This window comes from Narcine bancroftii, chromosome 2, assembly GCF_036971445.1.
Source record: "Narcine bancroftii isolate sNarBan1 chromosome 2, sNarBan1.hap1, whole genome shotgun sequence".
In the NCBI taxonomy this organism is placed as follows: Eukaryota; Metazoa; Chordata; class Chondrichthyes; order Torpediniformes; family Narcinidae; genus Narcine; species Narcine bancroftii.
This window is the reverse complement of record NC_091470.1, coordinates 137,362,226-137,387,146: the sequence shown is the minus strand read 5'-3', so window position 1 is coordinate 137,387,146 and position 24,921 is coordinate 137,362,226. Positions and strand designations below refer to the sequence as shown.

General features: G+C 42.0%; 1 protein-coding gene across 2 annotated transcripts in view; it reads right to left on the bottom strand.

The window, feature by feature from the left end:
* Positions 1–24,921, bottom strand: part of sipa1l1 (signal-induced proliferation-associated 1 like 1) — a 177,605-nt gene that overhangs the window by 121,342 nt on the left and 31,342 nt on the right. For both annotated transcript variants that reach the window (XM_069918125.1, XM_069918126.1), the window contains exons 3-5: positions 17,683–17,813; positions 3,353–3,541; positions 1,118–1,292 (exon numbers count right to left, since the gene is read on the bottom strand). In XM_069918125.1, the coding sequence (XP_069774226.1) occupies positions 1,118–1,292; positions 3,353–3,541; positions 17,683–17,813 (495 nt within the window). The remainder of the gene's footprint in view (positions 1–1,117; positions 1,293–3,352; positions 3,542–17,682; positions 17,814–24,921) is intronic.

Sequence of the window (24,921 nt, the reverse complement as noted above, 5' to 3'; positions counted from 1 at the left end):
AGGTAGGATTCGATGCATTGGAGATCTTGTCCAGGAACGCTGGAATTGCAGGCTTCACCCTATGTGTTTTCTTGCGATCCCCAATAGAAGACCAGTAGGATTGTTTGCCATGGCACAATGGTCTGGCAAAGCCCACATGCCCTGAGGGGTGTTTTGGGGTGATGGAGGCAGCAAGCAAAATGTGGTTGGGAATTGCAGTTGGTAAAGATAATTCAGAGTGCAGCTGATCGGTTCAGGGTCAATCTGCACCAGAAAGGTACGCGTCATCGATCTGACCTTCCAAACCACACCCCCCCCACCCCGCCACCATTTAAAACAAAAAGGCATGCAGCTTTTCTAAATATGATCCACTTCCTGACCATCCACCTCATGTCCTTCCTCCACTAACACAGCGAGCAACTACTGCAGGTAACAGCTATAACAAATGTTCACCTCACCCAATCCCATCTCTTTCTGAGTTAAAATCCCCTCAAATACTAGCATCACCCATGCTGAATTACTCATACATCACAGCAAAAACAACTATCCTCAAGCAGCCTACATCTTCCACAGGAGTTCTGGTGACATAATCGACAGGAAAGTCCACAGTCCCATTGAACTTCTCACGGCCATGTCAACTTCTAAACCACAGTGAACAGTGGGTTTTATAGCTCTGCTCCTATGGAGCTCACTGCAATTCATTTTTGCAGGACAACTGCTTAGACGGGATCCTGGGAGATGCCAGTGAAAGAAGACGACGGAGGCTGGAAGATTTGCAGACACTGGTGCGGTGACAGGCCTTCAACTTGAGACACTAACTCTGATTTCCTGAGTAGACCCAGCATTTTCCACTTTTATTCCAACGGGTTGTAAGTCGTTGCCTTAAACGGAGAGGAATGAATAAAAACACGTTGCTGGAGAAACTCAGCAGGTCAAACAGTGCCCTTTACACAACAAAGATAAAAATACATAACAGACGTTTCGGGCTTGGGTATGAGAAAATGTCGGCCTGAACTAAAAGGTAAAGAAAAGGGAGAAACTTGGGGGTGGGATACAGTCAGCACTTTGAGCTCATACCCACTTGTCTAATGATTAGACAATGTTCTCACAAATGTCCACACATCCCCGATGCCCTTACTTTTGGTGTCCAGCTGAGCTCGGTACTTGTCGAAGCCCTTGAGGCGCACTTTGTCCCCCAGCAGTTGGAGGAACTCTTCAAATGCAGAACCGGCCACTTCATTGTTGTACATCTCCTCCTCAGTGCTCTGTCCAGCCTTGCAGTACATTACTCCCACTTTGTGCTGGAAACTCAACTGTTGGAATGAAAAATGGGTTACATTCTCATCAGGCTGATTCGATGAACGGCGAAGCATCAATTTAATTTTTTTTTAATTGTAGAGGTATCGCACAGTAATCAGCCCTTCTGGCCAACTAGGCTGCGTGACCCGAATACACCCTTGTGACCAATTAAGCTACTGACCTAATCTGGGAGGGAACCGGAGACACGGGGAGAACGTACAAACTCCTTACAGACAGTGATGGATGTGAACCCAGGTCACTGGTGCTGTGATAGCGTTGTGCTAACCTCTACGCTAATTCTTTGGACACACACTGGAGAGAACTAAATGGTGTTACGAGATCTGCATGAAGGGAAGGTCGCTAATTTGAAAATTATTTTGATTTCTCTAAGGAAATGCAGGCAGCACAGACTCCAAATGGATATATTTACTTGCTCTGCAGTGTTTGGGTCAGCAGGACTGGAACCAAAAACCCGTGAATTTCCTTTCCTGAGTGGCATTCGTAACCCCGCTGAGTTTTTTCTGAAAAGCTTCACAATCCTTTCTGTTGAAGTGGATCAATTCCACTTCTCCAAGACCAGAGCAGTTTTGGACATTAGTTTTTTTTCAGTGCTGCCCAGGAAAGACCCAACATTGTGGATTGGTGATTGGGTTAAAGATCCACGACAATGTGAAATGCTGTCGTCTTTGCTTTGGCACGTTGCGATGACTTAAATTTGATAAAAGTGAGACCCGAGGGTGAGACCATTTTTGGTAATCTCACAGCGCTGTTACTGTCATTCACAGAAAACACAGGAATGATGAAACTATACTCGGGATTAATCAAGTAATTAGTGGGGAAGTGTTGTCTATAAGGCTCAGGCCTGCAACTTTAATACTTCAGTAGGAAGTGCTGCTGAATCTGGTGGGATTGGCATACAAAGAAATCCTTGACAATTTTCAGGTTAAGGTAGTTGTGGGCAAATAAAATGCAAGATTGCGGGATAGGAATAGCATGTGTGACAGAAGAAAAGTCACCAACAGAATTTTGTGACCATCCTTTCAGCGACGTGGCATATAAGCTGGCCCTAAGGTCCAATGAGGTCATGCCCACCATCGAACACCCATTTGACTCTCATATATCACTTTAGACTCCACACGCAACCTTCTGCCAACCACACACTGGGGGCAATGAGCCTAACCCGTTTACCCTTGCTGACACCTGGGAGTCTACAGCTCAATGGTTTTCCGATTTCAGGTAACGACCCCTCTTGCTTCTTCTGTACCCCCTTCTACTATTCCCCTTCCCCCTTTTTTGTCTCTGCTCCCCCATACCCCACCCAGCACCATATCCATGGTTATTTCCCCCCACCTCTTTGGTTCCATGCCCCTCCAACCCCACCTCCCTGGGTTTTTCAGTTTGCTTCCCGCACCCCTCCCCATAGTTCCATCTGGTCTCTCTTTATACCAGCATTCTCACCTCTTCTCATCAGATTCCGGCATTAGCGGACTTTGTCTCCAATCACCCACTTTCCCATGTGTGACATCTTACTCCACTGACCCCTTCCTTTTCCTTGCCTCTCCCCCCACCCCCCCAACCTCTCTCTCTGTCTGGCATCCGCCTCTCCTCTGCCCTTGTCCATCATGTTTCACCTCTCCCTGATCAATCAAACCCATATGATGCCCCTCTCCCCTCCCTGACCCCTTTACACTGGCAGCTCTTCTACATTTAACCAGTCTCGATGTACGGTTTTGGCTCAAAATGTTGACCATTCCATTCCTCCCATTGATGATGCTCAGGCCACTGAGTTCCTTCAGTAGACTATCTTTAGCTCCAGTCTTCTGTGTGCCTTCATTTCGTAATACTTTGGTTAAATCCAAGCTTTTCTTAAACTTAGTACAGATCGCTAATTAATGACTGACGTCGGCCCAAAAAATTGAGAGATTATTCATCATGTGAAAACCCCAAATTCTCATCTCCTAGAAATGCATTTCAATGAAATGTCTGTGCCAAGGGTGCAAGTGAACCAAACACCCCCTCCCCCAACTTTCTTACAGATGTTAAAAAAAGTGAAATTAAATGAGAAAATACTCACCCCCTGCTCATCCAATTTCATGAGCTGCTCTGTGACTTTCGGTGTATTAAGGCCCAGACGCAGACAATTCACACTGAGTTCTGGTACAGCAAATTCAAGTACTTCTTTCATTGGTATACCTCTGGCCGTGCCATGCTTAGCTGTGGAAGGAACAGCATCTTCCAAAACAGAACCTCGTAACGTGGTCAGCTGAAAAACAACATCAAATGAGATTACTGCCACCCCTGTGCTTCAGAATATCAAATCAATGAATTCCACTGGCTCAGGTTTAATTGCCAATTCTCAGCCTGTGTTCCGTTATCAGCACGCTGACATCTCGTGAAGAAGGCACGTCAACACCTCGACCGTCTCAGAACTCTGAGGAGACTTGGCATGTCTTTCAAACTTCGACCGGTATACAGTGATTGCATTACAGGACTCTGAGGAGTGCAGAAAGCAGCGAACTCAGCCAAATACATCACAGGCTCCAACCGTCCATCTAATGCAGACATCTATGTAAGGCACTGCCTCACGAAAAGGCGGCGAACATCATAAAGGACCCCCATCACTTGGTCACAATTTCTACTCGCTGCCACCTTCCAGCAGGTTCAAGGACGCTTCTTTTTTTAAATTTTAACATCAAGATGCAGCACAGAAACTTACCCCTCAGGCCCATGAGCCCGTGCTGCTCAAATTAACCTAGAAACCCATATGTTTCTGCAGGGTGCAATGAAACCTGAAAACCGGGAGGTCGTGGGGAGAATATACAAATTCCTAATCCTATTGATAGGATTCAAACCTGGGTTGCCGGCACAACAGCTCTCAGAATCTTGAACCTCCTCCTGTTACACTAATCAGGTACTGGTCATGTATGACTGGCTATTGCTGAGCCACCATTTTTTGCACCCGGACAACTATGTATATTTATGGTATTATCTATTTTATGTGTTTATGGTCTCTTTTTAATTCAAGGTCATCATTTTTTTTTTGGTAAAATACCTGTTCAGATGCAGCAAGTAAGACTTTCCATGTATGTGTACCTTGTACAATGTGTATGACAATAAACTCATTGTCAGTAGAAACAGAAGAATGTTTTAAATCTAGACATACAGTACGGTAACAGGTCATTTCAGCCCAAGAGACCGTATCGCCCAATTTACACCCAATTAACCTACACCAACCCCCTCCGCCCCGGTTCGTTTTTGAAGGGGGGGAGGAAAACAGCTCCCTGGGGAAAATCCATGCAGTCATGGGGAGAACATACAAACTCCTTACAGACAGCATGGGATTTGAACCCCGGTCCCGATCGCTGGCGCTGTAACAGACAGACAGCGCGGGATTTGAACCACGGTACCGATTGCTGGCGCTGTAATGGCGTTGCGCTAACCGCACAACCCTAAATCACCCAGCATTCTCACTTGAGATCTTCATCAAATATCTTGCCATAAAATGTTCCTGTATGGAGTTCAACGCATGGCAACAACTTGCCAAGGTTTCCGAGTAAGCCTTCCTGACTCCTGTAGTACGAAAAAGTTAGAGGGGAACCAATGAACTGAGCTGAGGCAAAGAGCAAAATTAATGATCATGGAAGCATTTATGCAATGGTTAAAATATTTCCTTCCACAGTCCATTGTTGGACTCTGAATTGGGGAACCAAAGTCTTTCATGAATTCAGAGCTTAGATATTAATGACACAAAATAGATGAAATATAGGGAAATTTGCCATTCTTTGAAATTTAAAAGGGGTTGAGGATGTCTATAAAATGATATGAATCTGAATTATAAATTCACTATAACATGGGTATATGGGAAGGAGTCACATGATGGAGTAGTAGCTGGTAGGAGAACACCAGCCCGCTCCAGAAAAAAAGGAAAAAAGTAAAGAAAAAGCAAAGCCCCAGACACACAAACCACAACAAATAAAAAATAAAGGTGTGGAGGAAATGGCACCAAAGAAAGAACAGCCAAAAACAATGGGAAGAAAAGAAGGAAAGACGCCGGAAGAGAAAGGTGAAGATCTTACCTATACGAAGAAGCAGGGACCCGCCGTGGAAAGAGGAGCCCACTCCCTGAGGTCAGTGGAAACCCCACAGGGTCGCGACCCACTGAACGCAGGATTATAAAGGTGGCTCATGCGCAACCGTGCATGACAAAGACAACATCGACGGGAGAGGGGACCAGCTGTGGAGTGGAACTCCACAGTTTGAACAACTGAGAAAGACCCGACAGCAGGGCTCCCAGTGGAAAGATACAGAAAATAACGGGAACGGGAGGGATGAGAATGAAAAAAGGAAATCAGAGACACAACAGATAACCAGCCCAGAAGAAGAGAACCAACATCAAGACACCATAAAAAAAACCCAACAAACTGAGACAAACAGCCCAACAAGAAAGTCAGAAGAGACACAGATAAAAGGAAGAGAAGAAGAAGACACAACCCTAGAGCAGACACAGAAGAAGAAGGAGAAGAAGGAGAACATCAAGCTCTGCACAGAGAAATAGATAAAGGGAATGGACAGTACATAGATAAAAAAATTTCAATATATGGAAGCAGTTAAAGAATGGCAGACATGAGAATTTAATGAAATAAAAAGAAGAATAAAAGGTCAGAAGAAAAAGTGAGTAGATTAGAGCTGGTCATGACAGAAATAGGGAAAAGAATAGACAAGGTAGAAGAACGAGAAACAGCCGTAGAAATGGAAGTGGACGACTTAACAAGAAAATTGGAAGAAACTGATAAAAAAGTTAAAGAAACACAGGATTGTTGGCTCAGAAGATGGATATAATGGAAAACTATAATAGGAGAAACAATATAAAGATAGTGGGCCTTAAGGAAGATGAAGAAAGCAAAGATATGAAAGAATTTATAAAAGAATGGATCCCCAGGGTCCTAGGAATGCCAGAAATACAGGAAGGAATGGAAATAGAAAGGGCACACAGAACATGAGCCCCAAAACCACTGCCAAAACAAAAATGAAGATGCATTCTAGTAAAATTCCTGAGATATACGACAAGAGAAAATATATTGGAGGAGGTAATGAAAAAACTGAGAGAAGACAAAAAGCCACTGGAATACTAAGGTCAAAAAAAAATTTTCTACCCAGACAAAGGTTTTGAGCTCCTGAAGAAGAGTAAGGAGTTTAACGCAGCAAAATCAATCCTATGGAAGAAAGGCTATAAATTTATGTTAAGATATCCAGCGGTGCTTAAAATAGTTATCCTGGGGCAGCAAAGCAGACTGTTCTCAGATCCGAAGAAAACACGAGAATTTGCAGAACGCCTGCAAAACAGAAAGAGAGATAAAGAGATGTAACAAGAACAAGAATGACGACAAACTTCAGATAAAGAAAAATAATGTATAAGTAAGAACTAAGAAGGAGAAGAACAGGGAAGAAAGGTAGTAAGGGGGGAATTAAGAGGGTGAGCTTTGATATATGTGAAGATAAATGTCTCTTCTGGAGGGAGTTGGGTGGGAGAGAATAACAGTCACTGCGAAATCAGTTGACGCTTGCGAGCGGGTTAACAATCCAAATGGAGAGGGGAGTTGTAGTTGCCGGGCAAGGGACAAGGGGCAACTCAGAGAGGGGGAGGGGGACATTTGGGGTTAGGGGAATTTTAGATATGAGAATAGTGAAAATATTTTATGTTTTAGAAGTGTTGTCTTACAGTGTGTTCAAAAAAAGAAAACAGAAATGGATGAGGAGGCAAGGTGGTGATGAGGAAGCAGAAATGAGAGGTAAACAAAGTATGAAATGGCCATGTTGAACTATATGACTAATAATATTAATGGAATACATAACCAAATCAAAAGGAAAAGGCTGTTAAATTTACTGAAGAAAGAAAAAATTGGTATAGCATTCGTGCAGGAAACACATCTAACTGAAGTGGAACACAAGAAATTAAGGAGAGATTGGGTAGGGCACGTAACAGCAGCATCATATAATTCAAAAGCCAGAGGAGTAGCCATGTTAATCAATAAAAATGTACCAATCAAAATAGAGGAAGAAATAATAGATCCAGCAGGGAGGTATGTAATGATAAAGTGTCAGATATATTCAGAATTTTGGAATTTGCTCAATGTTTATGCACCTAATGAAGAGAATCAAAAAAATTATGCAAGATATCTTTTTGAAGATTGCAGATATGCAGGGGAATATACTGATAGGAGGGGTCTTTAACCTTAATTTGGACTCAAAGTTGGACAAAACTGGACAAAAGACTAGCAAAAAGAATAAAGTAACCAAATTTATGGTTAAGTCGATGCAGGAAATGCAACTTTTGGATATATGGAGGAGACAACACCCAAAGGAGAAGGAATACTCATATTATTCGGGTAGACATAAAACATACTCAAGGATAGACCTGTTCCTGTTGTCAGCCCACATCCAAGGGAGAGTTAGAAAAACGGAATATAAAGCTCGATCACTCACCCCTGTTATTAGCAATAGAGCTGGAGGACATCCCACTGAGAACGTATAGATGGAGATTAAACTCCATGCCACTTAAAAGACATGGCGAGCTCTCCACTGGTCACCGTGACAGAGGTGCACCAAAGAAGAGGTACAAGGACTGCCTAAAGAAATCTCTTGGTGCCTGCCACATTGATCACCGCCAGTGGGCTGATATCGCCTCAAACCGTGCATCTTGGCGCCTCACAGTTCGGCAGGCAGCAACCTCCTTTGAAGAAGACCGCAGAGCCCACCTCACTGACAAAAGACAAAGGAGGAAAAACCCAACACCCAACTCCAACCAACCAATTTTCCCTTGCAACTGCTGCAACCGTGTCTGCCTGTCCCGCATCGGACTTGTCAGCCGCAAACGAGCCTGCAGCTGACGTGGACATTACCCTTCCATAAATCTTCGTCCGCGAAGCCAAGCCAAAGAAAGAAAGACTTAAAAGACAGGATTTTAGATAATTAATTGAGCGACAAACTAAAATGTACTTTGAAATAAATACGGAATCAGTGAAAGATAAATTTATACTAAGGAATGCAATGAAAGCGTTCATCAGAGGGCAGATAATAAGTTATGTAACTAAGATCAAGAAGGACTACAATTGGGAAATAGAACAGCTGGAAAGGAAAATAGCAAATACAGAAAAAGAATTAGCAACAAGGGAAGATACAACAAAAAGAAGAGAATTGGTTGACAAAAAAATAAAATATGAAAGACTACAAACATACAAGGTGGAGAAGAACATAATGAAGACAAAACAGAAGTATTATGAGCTAGGAGAAAAAAACACACAAAATTCTAGCTTGGCAGCTTAAGACAGAACAAACTAAAAGAACGGTATTGGCATCAAGGAAAAAGGACAAACAAATTACATATAACCCAACGGAGATCAATGAAAACTTCAAGGAATTCTACGAGCAATTATATCGAACTGAGAACGAAGGGAAAGAAGACAAAATAGATGAGTTTCTACCCAAAATTCAGCTACCGAAATTGCATGAAGAGGAGCAAAACAAATTGATAAAACCATTTAAATAGAGGAAATACAGGATATATTAAAAAATCTACCGAACAATAAAACGCCGGGAGAGGACGGACTACCAATAGAATTCTATAAAACATTTAAAGACTTATTAATTCTTCCTTGCCTGGAAGTAATGAACCAGATTGAAGAAACACAAAACATGCCAGATTCATGCAAAACGGTAATAATTACAGTAATACCAAAGACGGAGAAAGATCCACTAACACCAGCATTGTAAAGACCAATATCTCTACTCAACACAGATTATAAGATAATAGCTAAACTATTAGCAAACAGATTGGGACTGTGTACCAAAACTAGTAAAACTAGATCAAACTGGATTTATTAAGAAAAGACGAACAACGGACAATATCTGTAAGTTCATTAACTTAATCCATGCAGTGCAAGGAAACAAGACGCCAACAGTGGTGGTTGCCTTAAATGCAGAGAAAGCCTTTGACAGAGAAGAATGGAATTATTTATTCAAAGTACTACAGAGGTTCAATCTACCAGAGAAATCTATTAATTGGATTAAAGCATTATATAAGGGGCCATTGGCGAAGGTGACAGTAAATGGATATATATCAAACCAATTAAATTAAGCAGGTCAATTAGGCGGGGATGTCCACTATCTCCCTCACTGTTCGCGTTAGCTATAGAACCATTGGCAGAACTGATAAGAACAGAAAATAAAATAAGAGGGATGAAAATAAAAGAGAAGGAACATAAAATCAGTCTATTTGCAAATGATGTCATAGTATACTTAACAGAACCAGAATTATCAATAAAAGAATTACATAAGAAATTGAAGGAATATGGGGAAGTATCAGGGTACAAGATCAACGCAAATAAAAGTGAAGCGATGCCAATGCATAATGCGGATTTCACAAAGTTTAAGAAAGAATCACCAGTTAGATAGCAAAAACAAGCAATCTGATACCTAGGTATTCAACTAGATAATAATCTAGGCCATCTATACAAATTAAATTATCAGCCATTAATGAAGAAATTACAAGACAACTTAGAACATTGGAAAGATTTACCACTAACACTGACAGGAAGGGTAAATTGCATTAAAATGAATATCTTACCAAGGATACAATACCTATTCCAATCGTTGCTAATTCACCTAACAGAGAAATTCTTCAAGGAGCTAAAGAAAATAATAAGGAAATTCTTATGGAAAGGGGGAAACCGAGGATAGCGCTAGATAAATTAACAAAATGGTACAAACAAGGGGGCTTACAGCTACCAAACTTTAAGAATTATTATAGAGCAGCACAATTAAGATACCTATCAGATTTTTATCAAACAAGAGAAAATCCAGATTGGACCAGATTAGAGTTAGATAAAATAGGGGAGAAGGTACCAGAACGTATACTTTATAAGTGGGATGAAAAACTGGTGCAAAATAGAAGTTCACCAGTACTCCACCATCTGCTCAACATTTGGAAGAAGATTCACATAGAAAGGAAAAAAACAAATTACCAACTACCAAAATTATTATTGATACAAAATCAACTAATCCCTTTCACAATAGATAATCTTTCCTTTCGAGAATGGGAGAGAAAAGGAATTAAAAGAATAGAAAATTGTTTTTTGGGAAATAATTTATTATCATTTGAGCAAATGAAGTGCAAATATGGTATAACTCACACTACAATGTTTGCATACCACAAACTGAAAACCTACTTGAAGGACAAACTGGGAAGCAGGGTGAGGTTACCAGAAGGAAGCAATTTTGAATATGTGATTACAGACACAATGATAATTAAAAGATTTATAACAAACATGTACATCAAACTGCAAGAGAAAGAGAATGAGGAAACAAGCTATAAACCCAAAACAAAAATGGGAACAAGATCTAAACATAAAGATAAAGAATGATACATGGGAAAAGCTATGCTCCGGAACTATGAGAAATACAATAAACACGAGGTTACGCATGATACAATATAATTGGTTACACAGGCTATATATCACGCCCCAAAAGTTAAATATATGGGACCCATAGATGTTTTTGCTGTAAGGAGGAAACGGGAACAACAGTACATGCAATTTGGGTATGTGAGAAAGTGCAAAAGTTTTGGGAAGATCTAAATCAGGTATTAAATAAAATCACAAAAAGCAACATACCAAAAAATCCAGAGATCTTTCTTCTAAGTCATATAAGAAGTAAAGAACTTGGACTTGATTTGGATGGAGCACAAAAAAGATTTATTATGATAGGCTTAGCTGTAGCAAACAAATGTATTATGTCAACCTGGAAATTAGAAGATAGCCTGAGAATACAGCAATGGTACATAGAAATGAATAAATATATTCCATTGGAAAAAAATAACATATAATTTAAGAAATAACATCACAGTATTCGAACAAATTTGGGAACCATACATGGAACACAACAGAGAAGTCCTACCGCAGACCTCCACCACCTAAAAGGACAGAAGGAGAAGAAGACAAAATGAACTGACCCACTATGTAAAAGTTGATGACACAAATTTCTTGTTTATTTTCATTGTGTGATGACATTGTTTAATGGGTTTAATGCATCATATGTTGAACGTTGAGTGGGTGGGGAGTGGGGGTGAAGGAGGGAGGGAAGGGAGGGGGGTAAAGTGGAGAAAATGACATTGTGTATATTCAAGAGGAAAATGTCTGTGTGTATTTTGGTCAGTATGGTTCATAGTGTGAAAAATAAAAATTAAAAAAAACATGGGTATATGCACTAATAAGGAAAAATTACAGATTGACCCAACGTCTTGATCTGATGGGATTAAACCAATAGCTGAGGGTTTTGAGCAGAATCTTTTAGGGTTCTGCAGTATCGACTGGGAACTTGCATATATTTTAGAGATAAAGATACATAACTATTTTCAAAGAAATTCGACATGCCAATCATGATGTTATGAAAGCAACATCGAATCCCAAACAAATTATAGAGGTGTCCATGTTAGAGCCGAGGCAGAATGTACATGACAGTCTCCCCTCTGATTACTTCAACCCCACCAGGAATACAGGGTGCAGGTTTACCAGGGCTATACTTGAACAGAAGGGAGTTCAGAGAAGGTTGAACAGATTCTTCCCACTTCCTTCCAATGTGAGAGCGCCACCTTTCTTCACCTCCATCACTTCTCAGCTTCCTTCCATTCTAACCTCCCACCTATTACACTGGGACATTTTTTTTTAATTCCATTCTAACCTCCCACCTATTTACACTGGGACATTTTTTTTTAAAAGGCTTGCTTCCTGAAAAAAAAAATTGGGGATTATGATAGACAACTTGAAGCTGGACACAAAGGTAATTTCAGATTTGCTGGTATTACACAAGTTGGAGCAACATTAAATTAACTTTTATTGAATTTAGCGTATACTTCCCACAAATGGTAACAGAACGTACCTGCTTTGCAGCTGTTGAGACATTTCTGCTGCATTGACTCTTCCTGATGTCTGAAGAACATATTCAATTGAATGTAACGCACAGCATCTGTATATGTGAGCTGTTTTTATAATCTGTCTGCATTTATCCTGACTATGCATGCTCAGGCCTAAGACAACATTTGCAAAACACCTGCGCTGAGTGTACACCCAGGCATGCTTGGACTGACCAAAAGAGCTTTCTTTGTGGACAATATGACAGGAAATCACATAATAGGTTATATCTAAAAAACTGTACATGATAGCAAAATCTTCATGGTCCAGTGTTACCTCTTACCTGTTAGCCTGTACTCCTGCCCCTTCCCCTCCTCTCCCTCCATTCAGGTGTCTGCCTGACTGTCAGCATTCCCGATAAAGGGTTCAGGTCCATAAGGGTGACTGCCTTTTCCTTCTCATGGATGCTGCATCAATTTTGGCATTAAAGTAAAAATAATGGGTCTATTCCTTTAAGTAGCAAGAAATTGAAAGTCTACATGCAGTTAATGAGTAAATAAGATGACAAATATAAGGTTTCCCTTCATTCCAAAAGGGTTTTCAGTCCAATAGTATAGATCCCCCACTGCAATTACATTTGCTCCTAATTGAGACCACATTTAAATGACCTGATCGGACCATCTCCGAGGAAGTATTCTTGTGTAAGAGAGAACAAAGATTCATCAGAAGGACAGAGAGGCCTGTTTTGTGAGTGGAGATTTAACACACTGGGCATATTTTGTTTGGGAATTCAAAAGAAAAAGAGATCAGTGGAATGGTTAGAAAGGCGGTTACAGTGGTCGGGACCGGGGCTCGAATCTCCCGCTGTCTGTAAGGAGTTTGTACGTTCTTCCTGTGTCTGCGCGGGTTTTTCCCCCGGAGGCTCCAGTTTCTTCCCACCGTACTGGGGGTTGTAGGTTAATGGGGCGTAAAATGGGTGGCGTGGACTCGTGGGCCGAAAGGGCCTGTTACCATGCTGTACATCTCTTTGAAATAACAAAATTTTACAGGGCTTGAGGGGAGATGATATTTTTACTGGCTGGGATACCTAGGGATCTCAAAATAAAGGGTCTGGCTAGTACGGACTCAGTTTCTCTACATAAGGGAACTGAGTTAACTTGGTGACCAAGTATATTTAAAACTAAAACTGAAGAAAAGTATGGAATATACAGTTAGTGTGGAAAGTGGCAATGATGTAAACGATTAAACATGATCTTACTGAATAGTGAAGCAAGGTATGGTAGACCATACACCTAGTCCTGGCCACTTCTCATGCATTCCTTATTAAGCATTAATTAGTCCAAATTAATATCCCAAGGAAAAAGCTCTCTATTGTATCCTGAACTGCATATGAATCCCTGCTGAGAGATAAATGTTGGCCCAGTTATAAAAGAATAACGTGCTTGAGGTGTGTTGCATCAATTCATTTCAAAACGATGTGTAGTTTGATAAAGAATGTGATTTGCTTTTCCTTAAAGATGAAATTACAATCAGAATTCACACTGAGCAGGGTATGTGTTTGATGCCAGCTCACAGATATTAATTCAGACTCTGACCTTGCATTACATGTCACTGGGCCTGCTCCAGACATTGCACTTCCCACTGTGAACAGTTGTTCGGGAAGTTCTGCTCCATCTATACCATTTATTGGCCAAGGAGTTAAAGACTTGAGCAGCATCCTTCCAGCTATCACTGTCTGATCGCCTCTGGCATGTGTCAATAATTGCTCGCAGAGAGTCAGACTCTTTGGATAAGAATCTACGCTTCAAAGTGTTCTCTACCACTGGATCCTGGGCATCCTGCATGACCTCAGGTTCTGCACCATGAAACAAACAAGACATGCATCACCTCGATCGTGTCAGTTTTTAAAAAAAAGCAAAATGTGGTTTAAATCTCCGTACCTATAATCAAATTACTGAATTCCAAGCCAGCCTTGTGTGGACAAAGCCAGTCCCAAGAGAGTTACGCAAACCACAAATACCTAATCAGATTTGAATTCTAATGGGGAAAGAGAAAGATAAGATTTCTTCAAAAAGGGAACGTTAAAACTCGACTAAATGTACCAGCTTCCAAGTCCGACTTGTGCATCTTTTCATTTTCATTAAACTCTGATCCAAAAAAGATTTTTCATAAGTGTTCTTTTTACATATGTAATCTTCTGCATTCATTTATAAACAACAGAAATCTTACTACTTTTCAGAACAGCTCAAAAAGTGTTCAAAATAAACATTTTGAAAAACTGACAGTGTCAAATAGTTAAAATTTCTACACTTTTCAATTATATTACAATCTTTAATGCTTTATGCAAGCATCGACTCCAGTCACTGTTCACCATCCTTACATGTAACGCACAAAATATCCTCACATCAAGAACAAATAAAAACAATTATGAGCAGGAACAGTGATTTATAACAACGCAATTTTCCACATTCAGTATATGTAAGGCAATTTACTAACCAAATACTGAAACTTCTCATTAAACAATAAAAAAGAGCAGCTTCAGTGTGGAAAATCAATTACTAGCTCCGGAAAATTTACTTCCCAAGTATAAAACATTATTAGTTTAACATGTATAAATCAGCAATAACCCTCTTGCCAGTTGTAGTGTAAACAGGTTGAGTTGGAAAAGTTCTACAAAATGTCATCAGCACTGAACTAATGGAGAGAATTTGGAAGTTATTTCAGTCTCAATGTTCAACATTTCAAACGGTAATGATTGATGAGAGCTCACATTTTAACAGCAAGGGGTTTTTTAATTAAAAAAATGGGAAGAGCAGAGTGCTTTGTCTAAATTGCAGCTTAAACCCGAGTTATATAAAAGCAGGCGCCTGTACGTTTACTGGCATGACTCAGTAGTGTTGCTTTGTTCTTGTGTTTCATTTATAATTATTGGTCAGAAAAAGACAAGTGATTGACAGGCAGAATCCGGGAGCATTCCTGTGGAGTTGCACTCCCATCAATCAGAACGGGAAGTTGAATGAGGGATTCCAAAAATCACATCATTGCCAGCATGACATCAGTCTCGATCAGAAAGTTATGGGCTAAAACTCCATTCAATTACTTCAACGTGCCATCCAGTTTGGCCCTGCTATTGAGCAATCAGAGAACAATTTCTCTGTCAATCAATGTTAAATGACTCTCAGATCCATTCAGTGCCTCCTCCTCTGTTCCAAGGAGAACTCACGCCAAGCTACAATGTTGAAGGTGATGTCTTTTACCCACGAGATTATACAATGGAAGATCATGCAGCTCCATTTGCACCAAGAGCAAGGAATTTACACTATCGTTTCCTTCAAGCAAAAGGTTGGGCAAAACACTGTTATTTAGAACCATAGAACATTACAGCATAGAAAATAAGCCCTTCTCATCTGGTCCAAACTATTATTCTGCCGAGCCCCACTGACCTGCACTCTCTCCATAGCCCTCTATACCCCTCCCATCCATGTACCTGCCCAAATTTTAATTAAATGCTAACATTGAGCCCAAATTCACCACTTCAGCTGGCAGCTTATTCCACACTCCCACTACTATCTGTGTGAAGAAGCTCCCCCTCAATTTCCCCCTAAACGTCTCCACTTTAAAAGCCTACTTGGATTTTATCTATACCTCTCATAATTTTAATACCTCTAACCTGTTTAACCGTTTCCTGTAACTCAGTTTCTGAAGTCTGAGCAACATCCTAGTAAATCTTCTCTGCACTCTTTCTATCTTATTGATATCTTTCCTGTAGTTAGGTGACCAAAACTGCCCACAGTGCTCCAAATTTGGCCTCAACAATGACTTACACAACTTTCCCATAACATCCCAGCTCCTGTACTCAATACTTTGATTTATGAAGGCCAATATGCTGAAAGCTCTCTTTACAACCCCATCCACCTGTGACACAACTTTCATGGAATTATGTATCTGTATTCCCAAAGTCCCATTTGTTCATCTACTTACACTTGCACCCACACCTCTTCCCTTAACACCATTTGGAGCCACAAACAGTCCTTGCAAGTGTATCAACACTTCACTTGTGAATCCGCAGGGGTCATCTACTCCACCTGGTGCTACTGTTGTGGTCTCCCCTACACTGGAGAGACTGGGCGCAGACGGGAGCTCCCTTTTATTCAGGACCTGTGTTCTGTCCATTGCAATAACAGGAATCTCCCACTGACTGCCCATTTCAATCCCCTGCTCCGACAATCCTTGGTCTCATTCCCCGCCACACCTCATATTCCATCTGGGCACCCTCCAACCAGATGGCATTAACATTGACTTCTTGGGTTTCTGTAAGCCCCCATCCCACACCGTCTCTTCCCTTCCCCTATCCCTATTTCCCCTTTTCCTCTAGCTCTGGCCCTCCCTTTCTTTCTCTTTCCCTCTGCCTCCTTTCCTCTAGTGCTGCCAACCTCCCCCCCCCACCGATCAATTCTCACTTTTCCTCTCCTATCCATTTATTGCCTTTTGGTTGTTGGCCTGTGCTCCATCCACCCACCTACATGCTGTTTCCTGTCTTCTCCTGCAGCCCTTTTAATTCAGGTGCCTGCCTCCCTTTTGCTCATACGTTGAAGAAAGGCTCAGACCCAAAACACCTCCCACGGACGCTGCGGAGCCTGCTGATTTTCTCCAGCATTTCTGTGCTTTTAACTGCAGTCACAGCATTTGCTGTCTCACTCAATTCTGGGAGGATAGTTGGTTGCTCTTGTGTGGCATCACAGAGTCATAGAGTAGGCCCTTTGGCCCAATTAGCCCATGCCAACCAAGATGGTATTCTGAGCTAATCCCATTTGCCTGCACCTAATCCATCCTCCCAAGCTCATTTACACAAGGCATTCTTCAATATATCCAAGGCATGTGAGGTGGTAAAATAAAGACAGTAATCTTAAAGGAGATGCTTCTGGAAAGGAGGAAGATCCTTGGAAGAGAATATTTAATACTGATTTTGTCTTCTGCTTCAGACTTTGAGCATCTGCAAGTTTTGCAAATTTGAGAATGAAGATATTTTCCTCTGTACAACATGATTGCTAGGCATTGAACAACTTTAACTGCATGCAATAAAATCTTTACCTCAATTGGTTTACAGCAGTAATTCTCAACCTTTTTCTTTCCACTCACGTCCCACTTTAAATAATCCCTATACCATCGGTGCTCTGTGATTAGCAGGGGATTGCTTAAGGTGGGATGTGGGTGGGAAGGGAAGGTTGAGAACCACTGTTTTAGACCCAATTGTTACTGAAATATTTTGCTTGAGAAAAATGGTCATTGGCCCATTCACTTTGGAGTTCTGAAACTGTGCACATAACGAGTCAATTAGGGACAATTAAAACAGTTGAAAACCACCCTTACATTTTCTTCCCACCAACATCCCACCTTAAGCAATCCTTTTCTAATCACAGAGCACCGATGGTAGAGGGATTACTTTAAGTGGGACGTGAGTGGAAAGAAAGGTTGAGACAAGAAGATTCGTTCCTCTTACCTCGCTTGTGCGGAGGATGATTCGGTAGTTGTATTGAGGTCCGTGCTCTTTGCTGTCTTCCAGTCTTTCACGTCTGATGCTCACTGCCACTGGACCCAAATTCTCATCCACCCCAAAGTAGTTTGAGTGTTCTGTGGAAACATCACCAATCAAAAAAAAACTCCACCTGGCTTTACCTGTTATTTGTACGGAAGATGGGATGTAAAATTAGCACTTGTAATATCCCACAAGCCTACAATGACAATCAGCATTTGAAGCAACTCTTTGGTCCACACAGCACTCACTTCACATCAAGGTAGTGTTACCATCTGGTCAAAAATGGGAAAATAGCAACTAAAAAGATGTCCAGAGAAAAATTTATTTTTAAAAGAATCATTTCACATAGAACATAGAACATAGAACTACAGCACAGTACAGGCCCTTTGGCCCTCGATGTTGTGCCAATCATATTCAGGTGAAAACTCATGGCACCATCACCGGTGTTTTAATGCCCTGAATACTACAATTTCCTCAAACAACATGGTCAGCATGGGCGAGTTCAGATGAAGGGCCTGTTCACAACTCTCACAGACTGAATGAAGTAATTTCTTACAAGCTAATCCCAAAGTACCCGGCCAAATATCCACAGATTATAACGGAGCTCCAGTCACACCAGATGAAAAATGCTTCTGCTAGACTGAGAAGTTACTTTGAGCTAACTCATTGATGGCTACTGTGACAAAAATTACCCATTCAACACCTTTTAAGACCAGCAAAATATCACACAAGGATTTTTACAGATCCAGACCGCAAGAAAAATGAAAACAAGGCCAACAAGGGTGATCAGGCCAGATGACCACGTTTTGTCACAATGAATCCGGTACAAAGGAGTCTTACAAAAGGCACAAACAAATACATTTCTCAACCAACCTCCGAGGCACTTCTCTGAAATCAGCCCCTTTCAAAATAAGTTGTAACTCTTCACCCTAAGCACATCTCCAGAACACAAGAAGAAATTTGCAGAGGAAAGAGAGATGGAATGGGTCTAATGGAACTACAATCTCAAATAGGAGTCTGCATACACCAACCTCAAAATTGATGCTTTTGGCAAAGAATAAAATCAGTGCAATTATCCAGGATGAGAAACCAAAAGCGGGCAAACAAAACCGAGGTTGCAGAAAGGTAACTAACCTCACCGCATGAAGGTGTTGAAAAGCAGCATGAAATGGATAAATAAAGTTTGCCTCTGAGCACAAATGTGCCTTAGGAATTCTGCACCTTCAGACTTCGAGGCATCAACTTCCCCTCGGTATAAAGTCAACTACAGGAAAAAAGCTCAGGCCTACAGAAAAGGAGCATCTTTTTTGACGTGAGGTCTCCAAGGTTAATTCCAGTAATTATATCTGTTAGATGATATGCTCACTGGATAACTCCTCACCCAGATAATTTGCCCAAAGTCATGACTAAAATTGTTGAGAATAATAGCTCGCTGTTAGGCAACATTTGGCCAGCAGCATTTTCCTTCTGTTTCCTAAAAGGAAAGTACATCTGTGCAAGCATTGAGCAACAAGAATGTTCAACTTATTGTGTGGCGCAGCACAAGATAACACAGATCAAGGTCCTGCTGAGATCAACGCTTGGTCAGGGGTCTGTGCACTACAACTGGTTGGATGCTTCAGGAAGCAAATTTTTAACAATATGCTTCCCAATCGCTCAACATTCCCTGCTGGGCATCCCGAGGACAGTGTGGGTTCTGACAGACTGGCCCCATTAGGCTTGTTAGCAGAACGTTTGCTATGAAAAATTCATCATTCGATCATTTATCAAAGGCTCAACATCTTGTCAAATTTAAATCCTAGTAAATCAGAGGTTGGGGAAAATGTAAATCTGGGATCATCAGAAAGAAAACAAGCCCAAACCAGGCAGTGAGAGACTAGGGAATGGGGTTAATAGAAAGTGGAGGTCAATATTGATCTTGTCTGGTTGGAGACTGTGGAAACGGAAGATGATCCTCCCCTCGGAGAACCCATATATTAACTGTTTCTACCCAGGGTTACTGCCTGACCTGCTGAGTCCCGTCCCCAGCTTCTCCTGGTTCACTCATGACACCAACGTCTGCAATTCTTGCGTCGCTGTTAACCCATCGATTGGGATCTTCAGGACATCCCATGAGCTTGAAAGGAGTTACCTGAAGGCAACTCCTACTATTCTCCTCCTCCAGCACTCCTCCTCCTTCTACCCATCTCCTCCTCCCCATCTCCACCTCCTCCTGTCCTCCCTCCTTTTCCTCCTCTTGCCATCTCCTCCTCCTCTTGTCAGTCTCCTTTTCCTCCTCCTGTCCATCTCCACCTCCTCCTCATCCTCCTGTCCTCCTCCTCTTCTTCCTATTCCTGCCTGCTTCCTCCTCCTGTCTTCCACCTCCTGTCCCTCCTCCTCCTCCTCTTGCTGTCCTCCTCCTCCTCCCATCTCCTCCTTCACCTCCTCCTTCTGCCCTTTTCTTCCCCTCCTCTCCCTTTTCTCCTGTCCTCCTCCTCCCCATCTCCACCTCCTCCTCATATTCCTGCCCACCTCCTCCTCCTGTCCTCCACCTCCTGTCCGTCTCCTCCTCCTCCTGTCCTCCACCTCCTCCTCCTGCCTGTCTCCTCCTCCTTCTGTCCTCCTCCTCCCATCTTCTCCTTCACCTTCTCCTCCTGCCCTTTTCCTCCCCTCCTCTCCTTCTTCTCCTGTCCTCCTCCTCCCCATCTCCTCCTCCTCCATTCTCAGATGATTAAATGCCGTTCAACTATCTGAGTATTTTTATTGAAACAATGACTACTTATAATATTAGAGGATCAAAGCTGGAAAAGGGTGAAATGACAGTGAGATTAATGATGAAAAGAGAACAGATTGCAGACAGTGAAACATAAAATATGCCTATAGCATGAGATGGATACCCAAACACAGATCCATTTGAAAAGCAAAAGATTTTTAACTTATTGAAGTGTGAAGGAGTTGGATAACGTGCAACATTGAATTAATAACCGTTACCATCACAAACCCTCAGACCAGTACCATAAATAGGGAGAAAATACACACAATTACGCACAGGTAGCACGAAAGGAAATAATTTATCTCAAAGCGATCATAAGCCGCATACAAAAATATGATTAATGCCATCAGAACCAAAAAAAAACTTCATTAGTTATTTAAAAATATTCCACTTCAATGCCTGCTTGCAACTGATTTTCAGATGCTTGTTTTCTTAGTAGCGTTGATACAGTTGGGTAACAATGGCCAGAAAACGCTCCAAAGGATTTGGTTCTTGCCCGCACTCATTACTGCAGGATTAGTGAGGAACAAGGGCTCAGCACATTCAAACGTGTTGTTAATGGAACACTAATTAGACGCTGCACTCCTGACTATTTCAAATAAAACAACACTGATTTCAAGGGGGATTGGGATGTTACAATGTTCATTTGAAAGCCAAAAAATTCCCCTTCGATTCTAACAGTGCAAAAACAGCCTCAAAATTATGTCATGAATAAAGAGTGAAGGCAGCAGAGTTTCAATTTCAAGTACTTCACTTTGAAACCGCAGTGGTTCTGCAAAAATAAAAATAGCGCTGGCGACACACGACAACTTTCTGTGGGCTGCAGAACCCCTGTTAAGTATATCTCTCTACAATTTAATCAATGATGGAGATTTGAAGGATACTAATGGACTTCATCTGAAAGTGCCCTGATTTCCTGGTTAGAAAAAAATTAGTTAGTCTGCTCCTTCATTGCAGTCTTTCCTCTTTTGTCTCTCGGCTTCAACCAAATTAAACCAGATTAGCACTAAATTCCGAATTAAATGTCCTTGGATTCGACAAATTAGAGTCTGGCAATAGGCCATTGGGCCCAACTTATCCATGCTGACCAAACCATTCATTCCATTTGCCTGTTAGTCTCATATCTCCCTTAAGCCTTTTCTATCCATCTACATTGCCGTTCAGAATGTTTGGGACAAAAACACTTTTTCCCCTCTGTGCTCCACAGTTTTAAATTTGTAATCAAACAATTCACATGTGATTAAAGTGCATTCAGATTTTATTCGAGTTTAATGGTAGACATTTTGGTTTGACCATGTAGATATTAGAGCACTCATTTCAGGGCACCTGAAATGAGTATTTGTTTCTCTTTTGTCTCTGTGCCCCTGTTGCATTTCAACACATCCCCATAGCTGCAATGTTTGCTTTATCTGTCTGTCCTTCCACACAAAATCCCTTCCAGTCATCAATACTTGCATGCTAACTGCTTCTTCCCTTTGGTTCCCATCCCACACCCCCTCCTACAAACCCCCATGCCCCATCCCCCCCTGCTCCCCCAATTAGCATCAGTAAACCTCATTGCCACGATGAGACATTGGTGCGGCCAAATTTTAGGATCAGGATTTATTGTCACGAACAAGTCCTGAAATTCCGTGTTTCACAGCAGCTTCATAGCGTAAATATTCATATTATAACCATCTGACAACAATAATATAAATAAAATAATTAATAGAGCACAAAAAGTCAGGCAGTGTCTATGGTTCATTGACTATTCAGGAATCTGATGGCGGAGGGGAAGAAACTGTCCTTGTGCTGCTGAGGGCTCATCTTTAGGCTCCTGTACCTTTTCCCCAATGGTAGCAGAGTGAAGAGGGCCTGGCCTGGGTGGTGGGGGTCTTTGAGAATAGAGGCTGCTTTATTTTTAAAGATGTCCTCGATGGACTATTGTGTGCATTCTGGTCACCAAATTACAGGAAGGATATGAGTAAGATTGAAAGAGTGCAGAGAAGATTCACTAGAATGTTGCCAGGTCTTCAGGACTTAAGTTACAGGGAAAGATTCAACTGGTTATGAGTTTAATCCTTGGAGTGTAGAAGAATGAGGGGAGATTTGATAGAGGTTTACAAAATTATGAAGGGTTTAGACAGAGTAAATGTGAGTAGGCTCTTTCCACTTAGATTAGGAAAGATAAATATGAGAGGTCATGGCTTTCGGGTGAAATGGGAAAGGTTTAGGGGTAACTTCATTTGGAGAGTGGTGGGAGTATGGAACGAGGTGCCATCTAATGTGGTAAATTCGGGCTTACTCTTAAGTTTTAAGAATAAATTGGATAGATACATGGATGGGTGAGGTCTGGAACGTTATGGAATGGGAGTGGGATAGTGGAATGATGTTTTAGCACAGTCTAGAAGGGCCGAATGGCCTGTTTTCTGTGCTGTAGTGTTCAATGGTTCTTTGGTATCAGTTTAAGTTCAACGCATCTCTCGAGTTCAGGTTCAACACATTCCACTTGTACAGGTCACCCCTTCCATAGAAAAAGTTCCAATGATCTAAGAATTTGAAACCCTGCCCCACTTTAGCCACATGTTTGTCTGCACCATCTTCTTGTTCTGACTGTCCCCAGCTCGTAGCACTGGAAGTAATCCAGAGGTTACCACCTTAGAGGTCCTGCTCTTCAATCCCATTCCCTAAACTTACATTGCAGGATCTCTCCCCACTCCTGCCTATGTCATTGGTTCCAATATGTACCTCAAACTCTGGCTGCTCATCCTCCCCTTTAAGGATATCCTGCACCCACTCAGAGACATCCTGGTCCTGAGCCGCCAGAGGCAACACACTGCCCTGGAGTATCTTTGTTGGCTGCAGAACCTCCTATCTATTCCCCATATTATCGATTTCACTATGATTACTGCTCGATCTGGCATCACCCTTCTATTCTAAGGCTCAGAGCCTACCACGGTGCTATTGGTCTGGCTGTTGCCTTGCCCAGATAGATCACCACCCCCCCTCAGCAGTATCCAAAGGGTGCATGTTGCTGAGGGTAATGGCTGTCCCCTCTCCCAATTTAAAGCGAGACCCTTGCTACACAGAAGCAAATAAAGTAGTGGACTGATATCTTCGTATGGATATTAAAACAGAGCTGCGTCATCAACCAAGTCACTCTGACAATGTTACCCTTCAATGGATGTGTGGAGATGTGCCTAGTCGTGGGTTCCAAGTTGCAGCTGATGGAAATGATGGAGGATGATGTGCTGTGTGTGGAGGTTGAAAGGTGAGGACAAGTGGAACCCTGTTCCTGTTCTGTTTGTAGGAGTGGATCTCTGGGACAGATGTAATGAGGGAGATGGCTCCATTGACCGCAGTAGAGGAGAAGCAGTGTTGATTTTAAAAGGACATTTCAGATGTTCTGGAATGGAAGGCCTCATCGTGAGAGCAGATGTAGCTCTCAATCCATTCCTCAGTGAGACCAATGGCACACAAGGGCACTGTTTGCGGAGCATCTCTACTCTGTCCACAGTGGCCATCCTGAGCTCCCAGTTGCACGTCAGATCCTCTCCCATTCCCACACCGACCTATTTGTCCCAGGCCTTCTCCACTGCCAGAGTGAGGGCCAATGTAAACCTGAGAAATAACTCGTTCTGCATGCGGAGCCTACATCCCAATATTCTAATTTTTCATGTACCTCTTCCACCTTCCCATCCTTTTATGACCCTTTTATACCTACTCCATCATTCGCATCTCCCTGTCCTCTTTGGTTCTATTGCCTCGCACTCCCAGCACCCCACTGGATTCTTCCACTCTCTCCCCTGTTCCCCTTTTGGTCCCATCTGGTGACTCTTCACACTACCATTCTCACATTCTTTACTTATCAGGCCTCAGCACTGGCAGCATTTGTTTTCAATTACACACCTCCTCCTCACCCCCCCCCCCACCCCACTGCTTCCCCCATGTGACTCATCTTCCACCACCTGACTCCTTTCGCCTTTTGTCTGGCATCTATCAATCCTCTGTGTGTTATGTTTCACCAATCCCACACAGACCCCCTGTCCTCTTCACAACAGCTCCTCCTCTACATTTAACCAGGATCGATCAATACTTTTTTTCTCCCACTGGTCTGCTCTGGCAGATTGTGTTAAGTCTCTGAAGGGCTTTGACAAGGGAGGCGCTGAGGGTCACTGCAAACTGTGAGGTGTATACAAGGATCACCTATTTAAGGTGGTGAGAAAGATATTCTCAAAGAAAGTTATGAATCTTTGCAATACACTGTCCCATGATATAGTGGAGCCTGAGCCCAAGACCAAGGTGAGACAAGTGTTTTGGAGAATGGACAGGAAGGTGGAACCAAGGCCAATCATGTCTTACTGAATGGCAAAACTGCCATTTCCTCAGTCTATTTTCCTTTGCAGGACCCCATGGAATGGAACCTCGATCAGAGTGATCACATTGCTTGGTTCTTCCTGGACCTGGCCCCT